General features: G+C 40.9%; 1 protein-coding gene across 1 annotated transcript in view; it reads right to left on the reverse strand.

The window, feature by feature from the left end:
• Positions 1–19,336, reverse strand: part of hop (tyrosine-protein kinase hopscotch) — a 243,615-nt gene that overhangs the window by 206,967 nt on the left and 17,312 nt on the right. Inside the window, exons 4-5 of the mRNA XM_068353566.1 lie at positions 9,749–9,903; positions 4,208–4,357 (exon numbers count right to left, since the gene is read on the reverse strand). Of these exons, the coding sequence (XP_068209667.1) occupies positions 4,208–4,357; positions 9,749–9,903 (305 nt within the window). The remainder of the gene's footprint in view (positions 1–4,207; positions 4,358–9,748; positions 9,904–19,336) is intronic.

Raw genomic sequence — 19,336 nt, forward strand, 5'->3', positions numbered from 1 at the left:
GTGCAGTCAACACCCTACCGGGTTGCTGAGGTTGACGCACTGCGTCACAACAAGTCACCTCTGCTGGTTGTTGAACGTCCTGAACGTCAACAACCACCTCCGAGCGTCGCTTAACGTCAACGTGCGACTGGCAACCCACACTGGGTCGCATCGGTGGAGGAACAACCTCAACTGGCAGACGCGAGTAGGTTACCTCAGCGTCAACAGGGCGCACAACCGACCGGTTGGAAGGTTGTTGGCCAGAAGGTTCTTCTCCGCATTTAAGTCCTCTATCAAGGACGCAAGCTTGGACTGCATGTCTTGCAGCAAAGCCCATTTAGGGTCTACGGGAGCAGGTGTGGCAACAGACGGGGTTAGCGACTGAGGCGGAACCGTTTACCATCCCTGAAAGCCTTGTTATGCGTGACATAATAGTACAGCAAAACTTCAAAGGCTCGACAACAGCTGAGAAGTTGACCTGTAAACAACTTGGAGCGTCTCCTGGCTAGGCGCCAGGGAGAGTCTACCAGAATTGAGAAGTCTATCTGGGCAGAAGCAGGAACTCCCAAGCCGAGAACTTCTCTCGTGTCATATCAGACTCTCGCTCTATAAACCAGTTTAAAAGAAGGGAAAGCAAAGGCTGTATCCCCCAAACTCCTCCTGGTGAAAAACCAGTCGCCTAGCCAACGTAACGCTCTCTAGGAGAGCGAGAGAGCACTAGCTTAAAAACAACGGCTTCGAAGTAGCTAGGCCTAGTGTAAGTTCTGACGTTTAGGCGAACGAGGAGCAGCAGTTACAAGATCCGGACGAAGATCCTTAAAAAAAAATCATCATGATTTAATTAAAGTCCATAGGAGGCTAAGCAGCTTAAGGCTCCTCTCCATCTGACAGAGTCCTCAAGGGAATATCAGTAGGAGGGAGAACAGCAACTTCCTCATCTACAGGAACCTTGTCCGATAAAAGCTGAGTCTCTCACTGGTGCATTAGTAGCGGACCAGAACGCAACGTCATGTAACTGCTTGACAGTCTGTGAACTGTCAACAACTGAACTGTCAACCACAACAGGTGCGTGAGGACGTACAGCGTCCACTCGAGACTGCTTTGACTGCCTAGACTGAGCAGTCAAAACAACTCTAGAATGCGGAGGTTGACGCACAGCGTCAAAACAAGTCAACTCCGATTGTTAGTGAACGTCTAGAACGTCAACAGGAGCATCAGCCAATGGCCTAACGTCCAAATGCGGCTGAAAAACCACACGAGACCGCATCGAGTGTGGTTCTAAACAACCTGACTGACGTGACTAAGCTACGCCAACGTCAACAGTAAGCACAAAGGAACGTTAGGTTGGCTGAAAGCCAGGATATCGATGAGATAAACGGCTAGACTCAACGGACTAATCGGCAGAATAGTCTTCCATAAGGGAGGCAAGCATATACTGCATGTTTTGCCATACAACCCCTTAAGGATCAACGGAAATGGTTGTGGTAATAGACGAGGGTAACGTCTGTGACCGCAACACTTTGCCTACAAAAAAAGACTTTCGGAGTCTGTGTTACGCTTTTGTTAGGCGGCGAGCAGTTATCCGATGACTGCATAGGGTCAGAGCTGTCCTAATGGCTGTAACCAGGACGCTGGACCTGTCCTGAAAGGACTGACTTTCGCTTAAGGGCTTCGAAACCTTGTGACAGGTTTCTTATGCGAAAAGCCTACGGATGGCGAGGAGAAACCACGTCTCTCTCGTCTTATGGTAGGGGAGATCTTGGTAAGAAACACCCGATACCATAGAGGGAAAAACGTCTGTTCGTTGGTCAAGGCCTCTCGAACCCATAAGTCTTTTGACATTACTTCTCCCCTGGGCTTGGGAGCTTGCAAGAGGTCCCGGACTAGGTGAACGACAGGCACGAACAGACGAACCCTCGGACGCAACACTGTAACACTTTGCGCCTCGGACGCAACACTGTAACATTTTGCGCATATCACTTTATCACTTCGATTTTCTGTTTTGCACTTATTTCTACCTGAAACACGCAATTCTACCCTTCATTAAAAGGTAGTAATTGCGAAATTAGTCGTATAATGCAAGCTCATAATACCAGCAAAAAACAGAAAACATATTTTAAGATAAAAAGAAAAATCAGTGGCTGGGAAAGAGACTAAACACTAGATCATATAACTACGTTTTCAATCTCTCACCGCACATAGCTTGGGGACGAGAATAAAAACCTAAAAACGTTTTATCCTTCCTCCCCGTACAGAGACTAGGGACGAGAGTAACACGAGAACAACGTTACCCGCTTGAACGGAACGTTTTCTCTCCTCTCTCTCCCTCCGTCTCTATCTCTCTCTCTCTTTCTCTCTTGATTTCGCACCTAAGAGAAGAGCCCAATTATATATCGTCAAAAAAAACATGTTATTTGACTAAAGGAAAAAACTGAAAGGTTTTTCAAATAAAAAGTTCCTTTAAATTAGAATTTAAAACATTTAAGCTAAGAAAGAATGAACAAAACGTCAGAATCGATTTACTCTTACTGCAAAGTGAAACCGTGATACACTCTCTCTCTATCGTAACGATAGAGCGCATGTTGAACGTCCTGAACGTCAACAACTGCGTAGCATAAAAAACTAAACGTTAGTTTATCTTTGAAAACAGTACGAAGACTATCAAAGAAATTCTTTCATAAAATATTACATTTAAAAAGTTTTAAATCCTTTAAAAGCTAAAGACGATATAAAGGGCTCAATGTTGATTAACTTCGGTTTCCAAGTTAGGACCGCCTACTCTCAGGAAAGGTCTATATAAACAAAGCATTAAAATTTATTTTATATGTTTATAAAAAATGGAAAGTTAATCGAAGAGGCCTAATAAAGGCGGAGAGATATAAAATATATAGAGGAAAATCTATAACGTGATAAGATAATTACTAAAAGCCTAAACACACTTCCGTCTAAGGGAAGGGTCGGCCATTTAGAAGTGAAAGAAAGTCCATACTCTCTTTGTCACCATAATTAAATCTATCCAAAACGAGTTCAAGTTTTGAGATGAAGATAAAACACCTGCATAGCGAAAGCTCAAAACTAGAATAGTGTACTTCACCAATAGTTGTGAAAACAAATCCAGTTAGCAACAGCGAATTAGTAGGTCTTGCCGGTAGCCCGACAGAGAGAAAATTGAGTTCTTTGTTTACATTGAGTACTGAGTACCTGCACGACAGATGGCGCTGTTGAAGTACACCCCCTACCTGCATAGCGATCGCTGGCGGATTTTTAACGTAGAGTTTTCTGTCGAGCAACAGAGTTGCAGCTTATATAATCACCGGCTAAGTTAAATATTGAAAAATACAAATTACCTTCAAATTTGTCACGTTTTCACATTTGGAAAAAAAGCTTCAAAATGGAAAAAAAAATTGATAAAAATTGATAAAAAATAAAATTTTAATCTTGAAATGTGAAACTACATCTTTTATTGGAGAATTTATCTTCCTCCAGAAGCTTACAGTTATAAAAATATTGAAAACTAAGATAATTGAAAAGGAGTTTAGATAGATGAGCCTTATGGGAAAAAAAACGTGTTCCCTTTAGATTAATCAAAACTCTGCAGCAAAAGTATAAGTGATAAACATGACTTAAAAGTAAAGCAATAAAGGAAGTATATATTTTAAATGAGAAGCAAAAGAATTCTAAAATTACATCATCACAGGAATAATGATAAAGATTTCTCACAAAATAATTTCAAAGTATCAAAGAAAGGTACTATGTAAAGAGGAAGAGATCTAACAACTTTAGCTCTGCACTTAGCTTGTCCAATAACTTCTGAAACATTAAAATATTAAACGAAAGCTAAGAAAGCTGAATCTACCATCAGGCAAAGTATTCTGCAACTAAGTCTGGATGGCCAAAGTATTGAGGCTATGGCATGAACCAAGTTCATAGGAACACCAATTAGCAAAGGGAAATTAAATGCGGCATCTAAGAACAGAAACAACAACATTCTCAATTTCTATTAACTATGTGAAGCACAAATTATGGAAGGAAAAGATTTTTATGTTTAATGAGAAAATACATCTTTTTAATATTCTATCATTACCCACAAAAATCATCACTCTTCTACATAAGAAGGTACACACTGTATTTTAGAAAATTTTAAGAATTCCATTAGCATATTCTAAACATAACATAAGTGTAGCCAAATTGAATAATAACCCTGCTAAATTGTAAAGAATATGCTTACCCCTTTTTTCTGGGATGCATAACAGTAGCGAAGACCTGGAAGGTCTGGGTGAAAAGGGTCAATACAGATTCTGATTTGGAGTACATTGCCAGCTTCATCCATCTGTGGATAGTATTCTTCTGCACCATACATACTTTTCTTTTCCTCAACCTGAAACACAGGTAAACGTTACATGATATTCCTTATAATGAGAGAATTCAAAATTATTTACAAGGTTTAATAAAGATAAAAGATTATTGCCTAAAACTAAAAGGACAATAGCCTACAGTGCAAACTGTTTTGCATTCCTACAATTATCGACAAGACAAAAAACTTTGGACTACTCTCTGCATGTTAAGTATGATATTTAAAAGTATTCAGAAAAGAGCAGTTTTAATAATAGAATTTATTTCTATACCACCCTGAAGTTCATATGGCTTGTCTCTCTCTTGAAGTTTTCTTATATTGACATTTACAATCAAATGAAAACATTCCAGTTTTCTAGCATAGTACAGTACAGTACTGAAACAATCTAGGAACTTGCAATGGATAAGAGAAGTTACAATAATCATTAAACTTCAAAGGATTAGAGTAGTTATCTCTATGAAACTGCAATGGAAAATAGCAGATAACTTAACTATGGTAATAACCATACCTTGGTTCACCTTTTAGACTCAAAGTCAAAATTAATCCCAATCCTCTTTACTTCACTAGTCAGTGGGGAGGAGGGTAACCTTGTACAGTATATGAATCAGGTGAGTAGAAATATAAAAAATAAATTATTATTAGAATTATATTTACTGTATTTCTATGAACCTCCCCTGATGTTTATATTGCTGATTCACACACACTGATGCAGGTGGATCAGTGAAGCAAAGAGATAGGTCATTAATAGAACTAGCATCATAAACTTATTTAATACCCTAGACTCATGCCTATGTCTAAAAACAACCATCTCAAACTAAAGGTTTTAATACATTGATTCCAAAGAAAGTGAAACTAAAGTTTGTAATAACTTGTGTCCACTGACTATGTTCTAAATACTGTACTTATTTATATAAATTACCCAATACTATATTCTAAATGAAAAAATTAGACTTCAACGTTCTGAACCTATTGTACCACACGTGCTTCACACACACTCGTACACTGTAACTATATATTCTTTTTTTGTATATCTCGCTCTACCCCTCATTGTCAACAGAACCTGTTTAAGCCTGCCTTTACAAAAAATAAGTATGTTCGAATTTTGGTGACATTCTTGTCCAGAACCTGATATATATAAACATGCTTTCTGTTGAAATAAAGTAAGTTACATTCACCTCACCTCTTGATTTACAACATAACTGCTCTCTCATACAATAGTGACCACGGAGGAAGGACCAGCTCCCTCCCGCCTTCCCCCTCACTGCTGTGTCTTACTGTGACAATTCCGCCCCCCCAACCTGACTCTTCGACACACGCTACCTCAATGAAACTGCCACCCTTCACCAGCGGAAAAGCGATTGCCTGGTTCCAACAAGCCAAAGACCAGTTTTGCATCAACGGCATGGCTCACTCAAGCACCAAAGCAGACTATGTTCTTGTAACGATCCGCGAAGAAACATTCCTGGAAATCTCTGATTGGCTTTGCGACCAAGGGACACCTCAATAGCTTACGAAGCCCTCAAAACATACCTCCTGGAGCATTACTCACTATCACCAGCCGTCCATATAGCTAAACTTTTTCAGCTCTCTCAACAACTGCTGGGGAACCAAAAGGCTTCGCTTGCTCTCAGGGAAATGACCAGTATCACTCGCCTGCAACCTGCCTCAGTTAGCTCTCCTCGTGAGGGGAACCTACTTCGTGCCCTTTGGGTATGACGCTTACTCAATCCACTACATGCTGCCAGATCCGATGTCGATATTTTGTCTATGAAGGACCTGATGACCAAAGTCGACCCCCTTATGGACGGACAGTCACTTCACCACCTTCAAGACCTCCATCAATGCCTCCATTCCTAACGAAGAGGACAATTATTCAACATCAAGCAAAGGTGACGTGAAAGCGGTAGGACGAAGACGTCAACTCTGTGACATGCCGCAGTGGTGACAAAGCCGCCCACCACCCACCACTGGCTCACGTCCCAACCAATAACCTCTACAGCCACTTACTGCTGCCCATCGGGCACAGTTATGCTACTACCACTCCAGATTCGGAGCTGCTGCAAAGAAATGTGCAAACGGTTGTCAGTGGCCATAAAATGTGTAAGTAGGCCATAAAAAATGTGTGAGTAGGCCATTGCCTGTGGCAGTGGCCTCCCATGTCACTAATCCTTTATTTTTGCATGATGCAGGTATGGGTGTGCGATTTTTCGTAGACATAGATGCTTGCCATTCTCTTTTGCCAAGGCAAATCTCTAGGACACAACGTAGTCTGTCTAAACCTACCAACATCCACCTGGTAGCTGCCAACAGATTTATGATACCAACCCACGGTTACGAGAACCTTACGTTATCATTTAGAAGTGTTAAATATCAATGGAAGTTTCTTGTTGCTAATGTCACAATGCTAATCGTCGCTGCGGCTTTCCTCTAACATTTCCAGCTCCTGGTTGATGTCACTCACCGATGATTAGTCAACGCAGACTTTTCCTCGTCGACACCTCTTCAACCCGTCCCTCCCACCTCACTCTCCACATCAGCGCACCCATGAATGCCTACGCCCACCTCCTCACTTCGTACCCGTAAGTCTTCCGTCCACAACTTCGCCAAAAGAGTACAGTTCCTTCCAAACACGGTACTTATCACCATATCAAGATGACAGGACCCCAGTGTTTGCTAGATTGACATATGACACCAGATCGTTTGGCAGCTGCTAAACAAACATTAGCCAAAATGGAAAAAATAGGCCTTTGCTAAAAGACTTCAAACAGATGGTCATCACTCTTGCACATCGTCCTAAAGAGAGATGGCTCCCTGCGTCCAAGTGGGGATTACAGATGATTGAACATGCACACAGAACCAGATCACTACATAAGAACTCCAAAAAGCATTATGTGTACTTTGTTGTTGCACAGGCAGTTTGCAATTATAATTTGAGCTACACAGAGAGCAATTTGCATAATCTGCTTGGCATACCATATTCCAAACATCATGAATACTTGAAGAATGAAGATTTGATCATGGACAGGCCATGAAAGAAGAAATGCAGGCTCAAGACCTCCCTGGATAAGACCTATGATCCAGGGAAGTTTTACAGGTCCATCACAGCTTTTTAAAGGTCCATGCCAGCTTTTCGAAGGTCCACGCCAGCTTCAACTCTCATTTTCTCACCACTAAAGTTTTTATTCTTTGATTGCCTATAACTTCCTTATTTCTAATTGAATTTGACTGATATTTTTATTTTGTTTGTCTTGAAAAGCCTGATAATAAGTAGAAGCCAAAAATGGAAAGGATATCATCGTTTTATTTTTACCAATTTTTTTTTTCACTTTAATAGATTTTTACATATTCTATTTGATGTTATACTATATTGATTGTACAGAATTTAAAAATGTGTTTGCTATAAGTTTTCGATACAAATTTTAGTTATAAAATCCCACTTTGAAAATCAGTCTAGCTTTGAAATTTTTGGTAGTTGTAGGGAATTATATAGTGATATATAAAAATCACTAATTTATAGCTTTTCTCTCTCTCTATCACAGATACTGTCTTGAGCTGATATGAAAGTTTATATATTTGGAGGTTCATTATTCAATATCAATTTCAAGCAGATCCTGGCATTTCTATTATCCCCTGGTCAAAATTTGATACCAGTCCCTAGAGGGCTTGAATTGGTAAACTTTTTACTCCTTGATGAAACAAAGGCATCTGAGAGGTCTATAGAAAACATCCAATCTTCTTTCTTTAGAGCCCTCAGAACAGTCAAGAAAGTTTCAATATAAAACTTTGTGAGAATGGCAAGTTTGTTGAGGGTCGAGACATCTCGAAATGGTCTCCAGTACCCTGGAGCTTGTGGGATTATGAATAAATTATTGAAATGCCCAAAGTAGGGCCCAAGAACTCGTCTATCACATTCCCATACAATTCACAATTTCTAGTTTCAAAATCTGTGCCTTTGCTATACTTTTCTGATAACTTGGAAATGGGATTGGTTTCATATGCTAACTGTAGAGTAGATGGTGAAGAGTTCAATATTGATCCAGAATTGTGATTCTGATCTGTATCACCTCCAAACTGTCATGGTTTCTTCCAATGCATAATATCTAGCCACTGTTAAAATTTGGTGAAAATCCAATGTGTCAATTTGTTTTGATGTAATCTTTAAAATGGTGAAAATGCAAATCTAGATCTAAAATCCAGATCAGGATCATCTCCAAAATTTAATGGGGTCGTCCATGACCTTAGGTCTATCTTCAGTGAAAATTTCATCAAAATGCATCAAGTAGTTTTGACATAATCCTAACCACATACATGCACACACTCACAAATAAATAAACGAATAAATAAACTGTCTCAAAAATATAACCTCCTTAACGGAGGTAACAAGTGCTTATAACGAGTGCCTAATTCAGATCATGACAAGTATTTAAAAAAACAGGGAGGGGGAAGGACTCAAAGCCCCAAACCAGCATTCGAAAACAGCAAAGGATATTTTAATTTACTTCATGTTTGAACACTTGCAAAATAGAAACTTAATGGTTTTCAAAATATTTTGTAATTTCCTAGTGACAGGGTAAATACTACCTGTAAGATTTAGTGACGAGAAAGATTAATGACTTCAGGTGGGCCACAATGTGGGATTCCATTACTCACCTGATGTTGCCTTGGTGAGCAAGAGTTGTGACCTCTTGAAGGGAAAGAAACGAGAATTTTTTCATTTTGGGGGGGAAACGTCAATATGTAGTTTGAGCTTTGATAACATAGCAATATGAACATCAGGAGAGGTTTATAGAAATAAAAGCAAAAAGTCCATTGAACTAATTCTATCCTGATAAATGTATAAGATGAGAGTAGCGAGTAGCAAATATGAAAATACAACAAACATATTTACTGTCTAAAACCTGACAGGTATTCACAGTAAACCAGTGCTGTACAATTACATGAATTAACAGCCACAACAAGGAACTTACTCATAATGGTGAAATTAGGGAAACCAAAATGAACACTAAACTGAAAAGATTTAGGCAGAAAGTTTTGAAAATTTAGTAAACTATTGGAGGAATGACAGCATGGTATTTACTTTGTCAGAGACACTGGCTAAGAAGCACAGTAAATATAGACCTTATCCTACCTACAAGTATGGCTGAAGTGTCTGAATTGAGCTGATGATGGTAAGACATTCAAATGTAAGCTGACAATAATGTGCGTAAATAAATAGGTGATTTCTTCTTTTGAATCGAATCAAATGAAAATTAATATAACATGGATCTCTCTAGTCATATATAAACTGTTACAGACAAATAATATACTATCAACAACACTTGATAAGCTGCAAAAGTTCACATTCAAATTAAAAAGCATGGCAAAAGACTTCAAAATTGAAAATGTAAGGAATTTAAAGTTTTAAAGGTTACGTACACTGCTAAGATAACATTCCCTTATGTAGGCAGGATCTTTGCGCTGTGTAGTTTCAATGTGTTTCTCAGTTTCTTTCTTCACATTGTGTCTGTTTGCTATACGGTTGAGTTCCTTTGGCATAAAACTTTTCAGTTCTACATCACTCACTTTCATACCTGGAAAAAGTTCCAATGATTCATTTTAACTCCACCTTAAAAAAGTAGGAATTAAGGTACAGAATAGATCTATAGCAAATACAGCAATACTATACTGTACTCTGTTTACTTTTAAGAAATAACAACTAAAATGACAAATTTGGAAGTATTTTGCATTTTTCTTAACTATACAAATCTGTAGCTCTTTACATAGGAGAATTATTTAGGCACTAGCTGAAAACCTGCCGTTAAGCTTTTGTGAGGTGTAATTACCCTTCGCTATAACTAAGGGGGGCAGCCGGGGTAGACCCATCATCCTGGTCAAACCAGCACTTAAAACCATTCATCACTTTGCAATTGCGGTAAAACTTCTGGGGGAAGGTCATGGTGGGACCAGTATGTGTAAGTAGATACAGGTTTGTAGTAAGGAAAAATACAAATGATTTCCAAAATTGTCATTTGCTCCGGCACTATAGGCAAACCTTACACAGGAGACTCATCCTAAGATAGGTGGAAGTCCTAAAACCAACTGGCTGGAGACTGTCCCTGGGTGCCATTCTGTGCTTCGCAAGAGCGGTTTAAAGGGCACCTTGGCACCTCGTGATCCTTATGGGATGACGACCTGGGCAATTGGTGTTAGCGTAGAATTTAGCAATGTGACTTGACCAGGTAAGTGTAAAATTGGAGGTAGACATTGTCCGACTCCACCTTGCTTGGAGGACAGGGACATAGCAAATACATATACATATATTAGGTTGCACATAGGGCATGGCACCCATGTAGTTTGAGGAGCTTGCAGAGTTCCTCGGATGATGAGACCCAAGAGACGGGAGAAATAAAATCGAAAGTGGCCAGTCAGTCACTCATTCATTCTAGTCTGACTCGTGGGTAACATATGCCTTTGACTAACTGCTACTTGTCTTACAGGGGAGCTGAGGTGTTAGTTGACTACGTTTTGTACAGCTACCACAGGACCTAAGGTGAAAGTTTCTAGATTCCTGTAGGTTATGTCTAGCAGGTAGTGGGAGTTGAAGGTTGTTCGTCTCTTCCACACCCTCGCTTGTAACACCTGCGTCACAGGGAAATTTTTCTTAAATGCCAGGGATGTGCCGACATCCCTAACATCATGAGCATGGGGATGGTGGTCAGAGTGAAAGTGGCCTAATTAGATAGTTTTCTCATTAACCTGCCTGATCCAGGAAGATATCGAGTTATTCGTGATCTTCCTATTGTTTCTCCCTGTGCTTACAAATAGCCTGATGATTTGTGGGCAGGCTTTCTCAGTTCTTTTCACGTATTTCCTCAGTGCCCTTACAGGGCAAAGTAACAGCTGATCAGGATTATTTATTACAGACTGGAGACTCAATTTGGAGGGACCAGAATCTAGGATCTGCTACATCATTATTAACTATTATTAATTATTAATGATTAATTATTAATCATCATCATCATCATCATTATCATTATTATTATTAATAATTATTAATTATTGTTGTTGTTATTATTATTATTATTATTATTATTATTATTATTATTATTATCATTATTATTATTATTATTATTATTATTATTGTTGTTATTATCAGTATTATTATTATTATCATTATTATTATTATTATCATTATTACTTGCTAAGCTACAACCCTAGTTAAAAAAGCAGGATGCTTTAAGCCCGAGGGGTCCAACAGGGAAAACACCCCAGTGAGGAAAGGAAATAAGGAAATAAAATAAAAAAAAAGTAATGAATAATTAAAATGTTCTAACAGTAACAACATTAAAATAAATCTTTCATACATAAACTATAAAAACATAAATAACAAGCAGAAGAGATACAATATAGAATAGAGTGCCCAAGTATACCCTCGAGCAAGGGAACTCTACCAAAAGGGAGTGGAAGACCATGGTACAGAGGCTATGACACTCCCCAAGATTATAGAATTACGTTTGATTTTGGAGTGTCCTTCACCTAGACCTGCTTACCATAGCTAAAGAGTCTCTTCTACCCTTACCACGAGGAAAGTAGCCAATGAACAACTTCAGTGCTGTAGTTGACCCCTTAAGTGAAGAAGAATTATTTGGTAATCTCAGAGTTGTTAGGTGTATAAGGACAGAGGAGAATGTGGAAAGAATAGGCCAGACTATTTGGTGTATGTGTAGGCAAAGGAAAAATAAAGCCATAACCAGAGAGAGATCACATGTAGTACTGTCTGGCCAGTCAAAGAGCCCAATAATTTTCTGGCAGTAGTAACTCAACGGGAGGCTGGTGCCTACAGCTGGATTTTGAGTCTTGGCTACTAACTCAGGAATGAAACTGAGTAACACCTGCCCCATTCACTTGAATGGGCAATGTCATAGGACAGACCATGTAGCTCACTTATTCTCTTAACTGAGGCCAGGGATAGAAGGAAGAACATCTTTAGTGTCAAGTCTTGATCTGACGATTGACGAAGAGGCTTGTAAGGGGCTCCTTTCAATGAACGTAGGACTTTAACTACGTTCCAAGAAGGAGGTTTTTTGACTGACGGCATGTCCGCTCAAAATTCCGTATGAGGAGAGATAATTTCATTAATGAGAAAATATTAACTTTATTCAGCTTAAAGAGGAGGCTCAGGGCCGAGCGATAGCCTTCACCGCCGAAACTGAACAAAGTTTTACCTCCCTGAGGTAAATTAAGAACTCTGCTATTGTTGGCATAGATGCACTAAGAGCAGTGAAACCCCGTCCACTACACCAACCACAAAAGACGGACCACCTTACCTGATATACTGAGGGAAATGACTCCCGCAGGTATCCTACCATCCACTTAGCAACTGGTCTTGAAATCCTTTCTTTGTGAGTAGTTGCTGGATAATCTCCTGGCATGAAGATGAAGCTATGGAACTGCTTAATGGAATCTCTTCATATGTGGTTGTCCGAGTAGATCGAGAAATGTAAGGAGTTCCCTTAGTGCCTCGTGAGTAGATGCAAAAGGTCAGGAAACCACTCTGCATAATGCCACAGCATAGCTATCTGGGTCATCGACAGATTGAGAGATTCCCTTACTTTTTATTACAGCCTCCTTACTGGGTAGAAGGGGAGAACACATAGATGTCCATCCTATCCGACGGATGTAGGAAGGCGTCTTGCCAAAATGCCTGGGAATCCAGTACTAAAGAACAGAGCACCAGAAGCTTCCGGTTTATGGACATCATACAGGTCAATTATCGGCGAACCCCACAAAGTCAAAACTTTGTTGGCTATCTGTTGTGGACACTAGCGGGGAAAATCCTAGTAAACAACTGAGGTGCTGTGGACAGGCCGAAACACAGCACCTTAAACTGGTGTATCTTTCCTCAAAACGTGAATATTAGGTACTTCCTTGAAGATGGATGGATGGGGATCTGGAAGTATGCATCTATGAGGTCTACTGATATCATAAAGTCCTGTGATCTGACAGCCTGTCTGACCATCTGGGCTATCTCCATCTTGAACAAGGTCTGATGGATGAACTCGTTCAAGGTCGAAAGGTCGATGACTGGTCTCCAGCCCACAGAAGCCTTTACTACTTCAAAATAAGCAACTCTAAAAGCCTGGGGACCCTTCTGGGCCCTCCTGAAGAGTATCCTTCTCTAGCATGGTCTGGACTTCTGCCCAAAGGGCTTGTTCCTTCACAGATTTCCTAAAGTAGGAACCTGACATCCTCGGATGGAGGGTCAGAGAAGGGTGAGAGCTCGTGAATGGGACGATGTCTGCCTGTTTTAGGACTGAAACCGACCAAGGCCGACCAAGGGTGGCTCCATGGACCATCCACCTCTGCCATCTGCTCCTGAAGCATCCCCCTGGCAGTGGACTGGTTGAGGGAATGCCAACCTTAGCGGGATGATGCTCGTTTACCTCTCCTACCTTCTCTGCCCCTCCTTGAGCCCTTAGGTCGAAAGGGCTGTCTACGGCCTTGAGTCTTCACTCTCTGCTTTGTCTGGTAACTCTTCTTCGACACGTGTGCCTTAGACGGAGAAGATCTCTGCGGTGGAGGTGTCGTTTAGTGAGTGAGGTTATAGCTCTATGGAGGAGGATGTCTAAGCTCACCTTCCTCCCTCTGTCAGCAATTGCCTTGATGTCCTTCATGTTGAATAGGGAAGGACCATCCAAAGATCAAAAGGGTCCTTGTGCAACCTCATCACTTCCCTCTTTGGCACCTACTTCTGGAATTTTGTAACTACCCTATCAAAGCACCTCAAAACCCAATTGACCACCTGGTTGACGAAGTTTTTGGTTAGGAAGTCGAGAGTCGTAGCCTCCGAGAGGAAAAAGGCCAACAAAGCTTCCTTTCTATGAGGGATGGAAAGGTCTCCATTCTTGATGAGATAACCTACCGCCCCAAACCATGAAACTAATTGTAAGGTACATTTCTTCCATGTTGGTGGCGTCTCCTACAGAGAAATGCCAGTTTTGGCAAAGAAGAGTTGTGTGTTTGAGCCAAGATTGTTGAATCTAACATAAGAGGAGATGGATCGTCCTCTACTATCTCGAAATACTTCCTCGGCATGTTGCAGAAGAGAGGAGCATGTCCTCAGCTTCTGCTGGCATCTGATCCGGTTCTCCTAGGTTGCTGACCCTCCTTAAGCAGGATAGGACTTGCAGAAAGAATCAGTCTGCATCCTTCTGCTCTCGGGGCGAGATCTTGAGGCTGACGGACTCCAGCAGCACTCCGTCAGAATAATCAGAGCCGTTGTCGAAAGGTTTTTCCTCCTCCTCCAAGTTAGCACCCATAGCAGCCTGGGAGGGTTAAGGTCGTCTCAAGGTCATCATTAGGGTTCCTTTAGGAAGGGAATTGAGCCCTCGAAAAATGACTGCTATGCTCCTATCCTATGGGGACAAAAGTTGAAGCTGCCCTACGTTTTCCTCGATATTGACACTTGTCCATAGATTGCTAATTCTTGGGTAATGTTTTGATGTCTTTCCTTTCTCTCAGGTGAATGTTAAAGTCCTTGGAAAAGGAAAACCCCTCCTTCCTCTCTGCCTCTGAAGGGACAGGAAGGATGAACCTCTGCTACTTTGGAAGATGGTTCAGCGTGGCTCAACTATATAGGTGTAATCCTATACTTGTTCATGAATGTGATCTCCCTCAGAGACTTCGATCCTCTATTTGTGCGAGAATAAATGTTATCCCCCAGCAGAGGAGTGTTTGACCTCTAATTTCTTTTCCTCCTCTGCAATACGACCAGGATTAACCCCAGTTTCTCAGAAGCTGGGTCCTGCTTGGAAGGTACCTTGGTCTTCAGGTACTTTTGATACCTCAAAGAAACTTGAAGCTTAGGATAGGTGAGAGAAGATGACTGTCTGGTTTCCCTTCTGTGCCTTGCAGCTTGCTGAACAGTAGCTGGTAAAGGGGATCTTTCCCTTATACGGGATGATTGCCCAAAACTTGGAGGGAGATGACTTTCCCTCGTACGGAAAGTTCCCACACCTAGAGGTCAACCTTCGGGCAGCTCACTTCGTCTCTCCTCCAGCTGAGCGCACTAAGCCAGAAAATCAATTCCATGAACTGCTTTTGGGCGCAGCCGAAGCTAGACCCTGGGATTCTGCCCAAAGGGATCACCGAACAAGTCATTTCGAGGAGTGCTTGTCCACAACTGCTCACGCCCACCCACTGAAGCAGAGAGAACATCAGGGTAAGCAGAAGCTCTGGGTAAGCAGAAGCTGAGGTCAAGGCAGTTGAACGAGTGCAAGACTCTTTCGGTCTACGATCTACAGAGTACTGCGGGGGAAGATTGTAATTGACCCCTGGTGAGGATGTCTGCTCCCGATGCACGCCCAATCGCATGACCTCTTGCAACCTTTCCTTGCAAGGAGAACCTGTGAGCCCTAAGGAGGGCCATAAAAGAAGAACCACTGAATCAGAGAGAGACTCAACTACGGCGATAAAAGGCACTGCGTTGCTAAGGGATACAACGAAGGTCCCCGAAACGTAAGATTGTCCCGGAGTCACATAGACGGCCTTCATATTCATACGACCCTCAGGGGAGAATGAACAAGAGTAGTCAACATGAGCAGGTCATGTCAATGGAGATCAAACGAGGTTTCTTCCCCTTCGAGGCTGACCTTGAAAGAGAAGGATCCGTCTTCACCGCCTTCTTACAACATCTACTAAACCTTAACCACTGGGAGGGCATCCACTCCCGCCACACCTGGCCAGGAGATCCTTATGTGTAGGTGACCCATACACTCAGGGCAAAGAAAGTGAGAATTAGTCTCCTCAGCTGACATAAAGGTGCCACAACGGTGTCCCTCAGTGCCTGGACAAACCCACATTTTAAGGGATCTCATGGGCAGTCACACATGAAAGAAGATAAGACTATCAAAAAGAAATTTCTTGCTTTTAGGCCAGTTCAAATAGGAAAATATTTATTTGGTTTTAGCGGAGGAGTAAGACAACGTCTGTACTCCACCGAGCCGAAACAGTGACAAAAGTTTACTAGTGCTAGTGTGAGTGGGGTGTTGGATCTAGCCCCGCTAAACCCCTCAGCTAGTTACTCCTCGCAAAAGCTTAATGGCTGATTTTCAGCAAGTGGCAAAATGATACTCCTATGTAAAGAGCATAAGGTTTGTCTATAATATCGGAACAAAAGGAGGTTTGATGAAGGAAAATCCTATTTCTAGGTAGTGTTGCATGATTCCCAAGGACTTTTCCGTAGAGGCAAGAACAAGAAATCCAATATGGTAAGATATAACTATTAAATATTACCTTCCCTGCCCTAACCAGTGTATCAATGTCAAAGGTATAGAATCAGTGTGTATAAGGGAAACCCACAGGTTTTGGCTCTTTTGCACCTGTCGCAGAACCTGCAATGCTGAATTCATCTGCTAACCGATGACACATCAACCACTGATAATTATTACTAACTTTTACTTGGATGTGTTCTCCCTGCCCTGCAAACCTATTTTCCATTCAGGAGAATGTCTAGGTTATTTCCTACTTCTCTTCACCATTCTAGGGAGGTGAGAGGTCTTGGAAACCATACAGCACCTCCCTAAAAAAAAAGAATTCTTTATCAAAACTCCATTTTGGGGCTAAGCAGCTTTGTGGTTCCCAGGGATGCACCTTCTCCAATACCTCCTATCAAAAGCATCCTCTTCCACCAAACCTCTACATATCATCCTTCACCTTTTCTTGCCATCTAATTCTCTGCCTTCCTCTTGATATTCTCCCCAAAACAGGTTTCTCCCAAGCCCTCCTCACTGGTTCCCCACCATCCATCCTCAACACTTGCCCTATCCATCTAAATTGTGACTCTCTTATCACCTCTGTAATTTCCACTACTCCTGCCATTCTTCTTATTTTACCATATTCCAATCTTTGAAACAGCAATATTCCCATAATTAATTTCACCATTCTCATCTCTGTTCTCTCAAGCTTTGCTTTCTCTTTTCATCTTAAGAGCTCACATTTCCAATCCATATATTAACACTGGTCTTATTACTGTGCCAGAGGACTTTTACCTTGATTAGCATACTGTTATCTCATACCATTCCTGCTACCTCCTTCCACTTCCCCCAGGGTGGGTTTTATCCTATTCTAAACTTCAGCCTCATATCCTCCCCCCTGACTTACAGTATAGTAGATCCCAAGTATCTAAATTGTTCCACCAGTTTCATAACTGAGCCTCTACTTTCATGTATGGCTATCCTGTCCCCATCTTCCTCACTGCTCACCATAGCTTCTGTCTTATTCATGTTTACTCTAAAGCCACCTTCCTCTAAAGTCTCTTGCCACTCTACAACTCTTCTCTGCAAGTCTTCCTAATTTTCAGCAGTAATCACCAAATCATCTACACACAGTATAGTAACCACCACAACTCTTCATTTCTGATCTCTTTACCTAACACATCCATGATTATCACAAATAAAAGTTGGCTTAATGCTGGCCCCAGAGGCTAATACTATAGCATAAACAAGGTAAACTTGTATACCACATGGGTCAGGTCACTTATAACCAGGTGAATGCCAAAATTATGCTTACATATATGAAAGGAAAAGAATAACAAGTCAAACCAATCACCTGATGAAAGGAAATCCCTAGAGAAGGCAACATAGGTAACATTCATGGGAACTATGCTAATGGACCTGATTGAGAATCCCTCTCTTCAACCCAATTTCCCCCATGTTGATCATCTTGGATTTGCTTCAGATAGTATTTTATCAACCCACTATGCCCAGACCATTCCATAAAGCTCTAGATATCCTAAAATTAGATATTAGCAAAAAAATCTAATGAAGAAGCATTTTGCTAATATTATGGGTTTCGTGAATGGAATGTGGATCAGTCTTTAAGATGAGGGAAGTCATGAGATACTGATAGCCCCTGTAGAAAGGGATTTGTTGGTCTGGGAATTGAGAAATAGACTACTTTTACTAATGACATGAATCTATGTTAATATTCTCCCAGAGTAGAAACTGATCAAAGGTCACCAGAAGTAAGCTGTAAAGCCTAGATATAAAAATAGTCCCATCTCTAAGGAGTTCTTTCATTCTTGGCTGACAAAAGAAGACCCAGGGTCAGTATCGATAGACAGCCAGGAGTGGGGGTGAAAGTTTCCCATTCGCTGCAAAATGTTGCAAGTTCACTGACTCTTGGCCCCAAGGCTGAGGATACTAAAATTACAGCCTTCCAAAGTAGCCCTTTAAGAGTAATAAAGGAAATTAGTTCATTTGGCCAAGAATCACGCATTCTTTCGTGTGACCAAGACACAGAAGTTATACCAGCAATTACTGTATTGCAAAGTTAAGGTCTTATTCATTTTTTTAAAACATGCTTGAATCCAATACATGTTAAAAGCTGTTAGAGGGGCTCTATTAACACCTTCCATACAATGACATACATTATACATCAAAACATGCTAGGTACAAGGATGCATGACATACCAATAAACATCCTCTACAAATATAAACCGAATGGAAATTAAAATAAGTTGTTTACCCTATCACCTGAGGAATATTTTACTAAAAATAGCTCCACACTTGATTGAAGACCTTGTTGGAGAATGGGTAATGTTACTCCACTATATAAATGTGTTTGTGGTAGCTCAAGTATAACCGATTACCGCCCAATTTCCATAACTACCATATTATCTAAAGTTTTTGAATGTCTTTTGGCAAAACGTCTCAATAGGTTTGCTGAAGGTAATCATCTGTTCCCTAGTTTGGAATTTGGTTTTTGTAAAGGTCTTGGAGCATGTGATGCCTTTCTTACAATCTCCAATGCTGCACATAAATCCCTTGATTGTGGTCAGGAAGTTCGTATGATTGACCTTGATTTTAGTGCTGCCTTTGACCGTGTTAATCATGAGGCCTTTGTTTTCAAACAGTTGGGAGTGGGAGGGTCATTTCTTAGCATCATTATCGAATTTTTAAGTAAGAGATCGCAAAAAGTTTTTGTTGATGGGAACCAGAGTGAGTATGGGACTGTGATATATGG

The sequence above is a fragment of the Palaemon carinicauda genome, chromosome 30, assembly GCF_036898095.1.
Source record: "Palaemon carinicauda isolate YSFRI2023 chromosome 30, ASM3689809v2, whole genome shotgun sequence".
Classification (NCBI taxonomy): domain Eukaryota; kingdom Metazoa; phylum Arthropoda; class Malacostraca; order Decapoda; family Palaemonidae; genus Palaemon; species Palaemon carinicauda.